At 26.7% G+C, this 4,937-nt stretch overlaps 1 protein-coding gene across 1 annotated transcript; it reads right to left on the bottom strand.

Annotated features, from left to right (window-relative positions):
• Nucleotides 1-747: 747 nt before the first annotated feature.
• LOC137837100 (protein SRC1-like) lies at nt 748-2,505 on the bottom strand. The gene is made up of 2 exons (XM_068645955.1): nt 1,768-2,505; nt 748-940 (listed from the first exon to the last, which is right to left on the bottom strand). Exon 1 carries the CDS (start codon nt 2,153-2,155, stop codon nt 1,796-1,798), a length of 360 nt encoding a protein of 119 aa, XP_068502056.1. The 5' UTR covers nt 2,156-2,505; the 3' UTR covers nt 748-940; nt 1,768-1,795.
• Nucleotides 2,506-4,937: the final 2,432 nt, after the last annotated feature.

Here is a 4,937-nt window from a genome sequence, read left to right as displayed (position 1 = left end):
AAGCATATTGACATATATTTCCTTTTTCTTTTAATGTTTGTTAGTCAGTTTAGTGATTAACATATTTCTATTTATTTCTTATTCTCTTATGCAATTATAATAAATATAATAATCTTTCCAAATCCAACACTTTACTTGAACTAAAAAATAAAAAGAAAGATTTTTTTCAAGTTTTTGTTATTTTATTTTCAATATGTTTTAAACGAAAGGAAATATAAATTAAAATACGAAATATATTTATTAATTATAAAACTATTAAAAATAATTATTACATTTTGAATATTTTTTAAATTAATAAAAATAATTCAAACAATTTATTAGTGTATTTCATGACAACGACAAAGAATTACCAAATAAAAATAGAATAGGAATGTAATTTATAAGGGTTTGTAATCTCTAGTAAACTTTTTATAGTGTAAAAAATCAGTATTTAAACTAAATGAGTCAAAAATCCTTTTCAATATATAATAATAATAATAATAAAAAATTCTGACCGTTACAAATTTCATTTCATTTGACTGTTTTTAATCATATTAGAATCTATAAAGAAGCAACATTGTTAAATTTAAATTTCTTGATGAGTTGTTCTTTTTTTAATTTTACATGTAAATATTTTAAATAATATCTTAAATTGAAATAAAATAATATGAAAATAAATAAATTTTATAAGCAAATATATGTTAAAATTTATTAAATTTAAAATCAATATATACATTAATATGTAGAATAATAAAATGACTGCAATAATTAAATAATAACTTATAAGATAATAATATGATAAAAATATATAACACATTGTTTTGCTTTTTGGCAAGTTTGATAGAAGGACCCTACCAAACCATAAAACAGCATCTACACACATAATTTTCTTTCTACAACAATTATTTCATTATTTCATGAAGGCTATCTTGCTCCTCACTACAGCCATGGTACCCTACACCTGCAAAGAAAAAGAAATGTTCTTACATTAAGTTATTTTTATTTGATATAAAATAATTAATAAATGTATGAAACGATGATTTAAAACCTAATAATATTTAGGATAAATATATCAAAATCCGAGATTTTTTACCAACTATTTGATTTTAATAATACCCTATATACAAAAAAAAAAATTACCAATCACTCTCCTTTTTTTTTAAAGAAGGGAATTTCAAATATAAAAAATCTACTATTTCGATAATTTTTATATAAACTAAATCATTTCATAGCTGAATATAGAATCTGTAAACAGTAATTCCTGAAGTTAAAAAACATTAGGTTAGTGTATGAAATAAAATAAAATAAAAAAATCTAATAAATAGAAATATGAGAGGAGAGTATCGATTTGGGTGTATAAATTGGTTTCAAAGGTATGCTTTAAAACTAATTGTATTTAAAAAAATTCAAATTTGAAGTTTAATACAACAACACATCTGACTTTCAAATATCTTCAGACAAAAAAATATGAATTTCAAATATAAATATTAAAACGACTGTTTCCTTAATTAATCCAAAAAGACTAAAAAATATTAAAATAAATTGTAATGGCCCTCATGTGATAGTCTTTTAATCCAGTTTTTAAATATATCCTTCTCAGCTTTAAATAAATCATCTCAAGATTTAATATAATTATATTGGCGCATCACTGATAAAGAGAAAACATTATATATAAATATAAAAAAGAAAATGTAATTTAAAAAATATTATTGTAATGTATTATAAATTTTGCAACACATAAATTGATGATTTTATTATGAAATTTAATAGGGCAAACACAAAGATTACCTTAACATATACATATATAGATATATATCTAATCACTGTCACTGCTGCTACTGTGACCATGGCCATGTTTTTCATGTCCATGCTCATGCTTCTTCTTCTTGTCCTTCTTCTTCTTCTTCTCACCCTTGTCATGTTCATCACCATGCAACTTGTCTTTCATCTTCTCCTTAAGCCCTTCTTCCTTGTGCTCTTCTTTGTGACCCTTATGATCATGCTCATCACCATGGAACTTGTCTTTCATCTTGTCCATAAACCCCTCTTGCTTGTGCTCTCCTTTGTGCTCCCCTTTGTGCTCACCATGGTGCTCCCCTTTGTGTTCCCCCTTGTGCTCTTCATCTTTCTTGTTCCCTCCGAAGGTTTCTTCAATCTTGTGGATGATTCCAGACATGGTTTCGTTCTCTCTCTTTTTTAGGTCTTTTGTTTGTTTGTGATCTGAGACAATGAAAAGAACGTGAAAAAAGTGTATTTATAAGCCTAGAAGTGAGGATAATGTCACAAGATTATCTGGTTTTGGCTGAAACTATGGAAATGTTCGCGTGAGCATGCTATTAATTAGAGGATTTTGGTTTTCAGAAGAAAAAAAAATGGTATTTATCTTGTTTGTGGGGAAAATGATCTTTGTGTTCGTTCTTTTCTGTGTGCGTGACACGTTTGTGGATGAAACTTGCCACATTGTTTTCTTGGGAAACTCGAACAGATAACTACAGGAAACTGTGAATTTGGGGTCAACTTGTTATGATGTGGCCATGGAATTATTATATAATTTATAATTTTAATAAAATATTTTTATGTACATTATTTTTGTATTTTAATCAATTATTTTTTATCTTAATTTTAAATAAATGTGTTGAATGTACAGTTTAATTGGATAAAAGTTAGAAAAATAACCAACAAAGAAAATTAAAGATTCTATCAAATTGTAATTTTTTTAATGTATAGACACTGTAATAATGAAAAATAATTGAGGAGACAAGAAACGGATCAGGAGTTAAAGAGAAGTAAATAATTTATTCTGATATTTATTATTTTAAATTTTAGAAAAAATATTTTTTATTTATTTATCATCTAAATATTAAATTGATTGATATTTATATTTTTAAAATTTTTAATGGATGTAATTTTTACTTTAAATAAAATTTTAATTAATCTTTTTCTTAATAAATATGTTTTCTGGGAAATAATATAAGAAGATATCCTTAGGTTTAATAGCTGAATTTAATTTTTATATTATAAGATTTGAAGGTTTGTAATAGTTTTTTTTAAGTAGATTATATCCTACATTTTGTAATTAATGAATACTTGATTGTGTAGTCATTCAGTATTTGAAATTGAGAATAAAGTCTAATATATTGCAATAGGTTGGATAATTTATAGAATAATTTTTCTCAATTACAGTACATATTTTTAATATTTTGCTGTTTTGCCAAGCTTTTATATTTCATAATGTACTTTATATGTTTAGTTGTTGTAATTCTTACAGATAGGTCAAAATTACAATATTAGTTGTATGTTACGAAATTATGTGTGATTCCACTCTATTGTGATATTGTGAAATTAGAGGTGTGTAGGTGTAGTTTTTTTTCTGACTTTCAAATCTCCTAATGTTCATTAGTATATAAGATTGTTTGACATTTCCAATTGGAATGCAAATGAATGCATTGCACTTTTAATTTTGTTTGGTTGGAATGTGTGGTTGTGAAAGTGTAGTGGTTCATTACGTGGAATTGTTAAGTATGTTCAACAAATTTTTTCTTTGTTGTTGAATCACATTCTCTTTAATAATGTTCCGTTGGATATCATGCACATGACCAAAATCTACAAACACATGCCGAATTCAACATGCTCGTGAACAAAGGTGGTATATGTCAAGAAGTGCTATGGAGGGATACAGACTTGGGATAAATGATGATGAAGTAGGTTTTGTTTTATAAGGATTTATATATTTTCGTCATTGTCATTTGCATGTTGGATGAGGATGTCATACTCATCGTCAGTGAAAGATTTTAAGGATGTATATTGAATTCCAACAACTTTTTTTTGTTGGTGACAGTGGCGGTGGCGGTGATGGTATGAAGGTGTAAAGTAAGAAGGAATTTTTGTGCAAAGTGATAGTGTTTGGGAAGGTCATTTGTGACATAAGACTTAGATAACCTTCACATGAGTTAATAGGTGACATTCAAGCTGTTATTATAAGGTTTTGACATTGGACTTGTCGTCATCTGATATATTATTTTTGTAGCTTAGTTATTGTGGTTTGGGAAAACAATTTTGTTCAGACCATGTGTCTTATTTAAGGGACATTTAATTTTATGATAAGAAACACAATTTGAATATTAAAGGGAAATACACAACTGGAAATTTGAAATTTGTGGTAGAGAACATCACTTCAATTTTAAACAATAGTTGAAAAAAATTTCCATTTCATAAAAAGTCATGGAAGATATTGGGTGTGTTGTGTTCACGGATATAAGTTATTGGCTCCACTTCCACATGCAACACTTTTTTTGTTGTCATTGAAAAAGATTTCTACATCTTCATTTCAATCAATCATGCATGAACGATATAAAGATATGTTGTCAGAGATGTATATAGTATAATGTAGTACAAGTTGACAACATACAACTTGTTTGTTAGACTATTGGATTGATTTATGATTGATTGCTTCATTTTTAATATCATCGTTGTATTAATGATCCTAACCCAAGCAGTGTGTGCACTGACATAATACGTAAACCATTTTTAGTTTGTCAATATCAACCTATTGTAATAGACCAACATAGTAAAAGTTGTAGAAATCATGTTTAGAACATCAACTATTGAGTGAATTGATTGGATGTTTCCTTGCAATACTGAGTGCTTACATGTATAGGAGATCATCAAGTTAGGCATGTGTTATGATAAATGAGTGGTATAAAATAGATTTTCGAAAGAAACAATCATTATTATAACAATCCAATTATTTGACAATCTTAAAGGAATCCAATACTGCTCCTGGATCCACTTGCAACCGTATGTGTATACTATGTTGAACATTGACCTATATAGAACATTTATGCAATGAAAAACCATATTCTGACTCATGAATTGAAGTTAATAAAAATTGTAATTGAAGTTACTAAGTGTGTTGAATTGAATTAACTCATGACATTATCAACCATCAATAAAGGTAT

This window comes from Phaseolus vulgaris, chromosome 4 (assembly GCF_000499845.2).
Source record: "Phaseolus vulgaris cultivar G19833 chromosome 4, P. vulgaris v2.0, whole genome shotgun sequence".
Classification (NCBI taxonomy): domain Eukaryota; kingdom Viridiplantae; phylum Streptophyta; class Magnoliopsida; order Fabales; family Fabaceae; genus Phaseolus; species Phaseolus vulgaris.
This window is presented reverse-complemented; position numbering and strand designations above follow the sequence as displayed.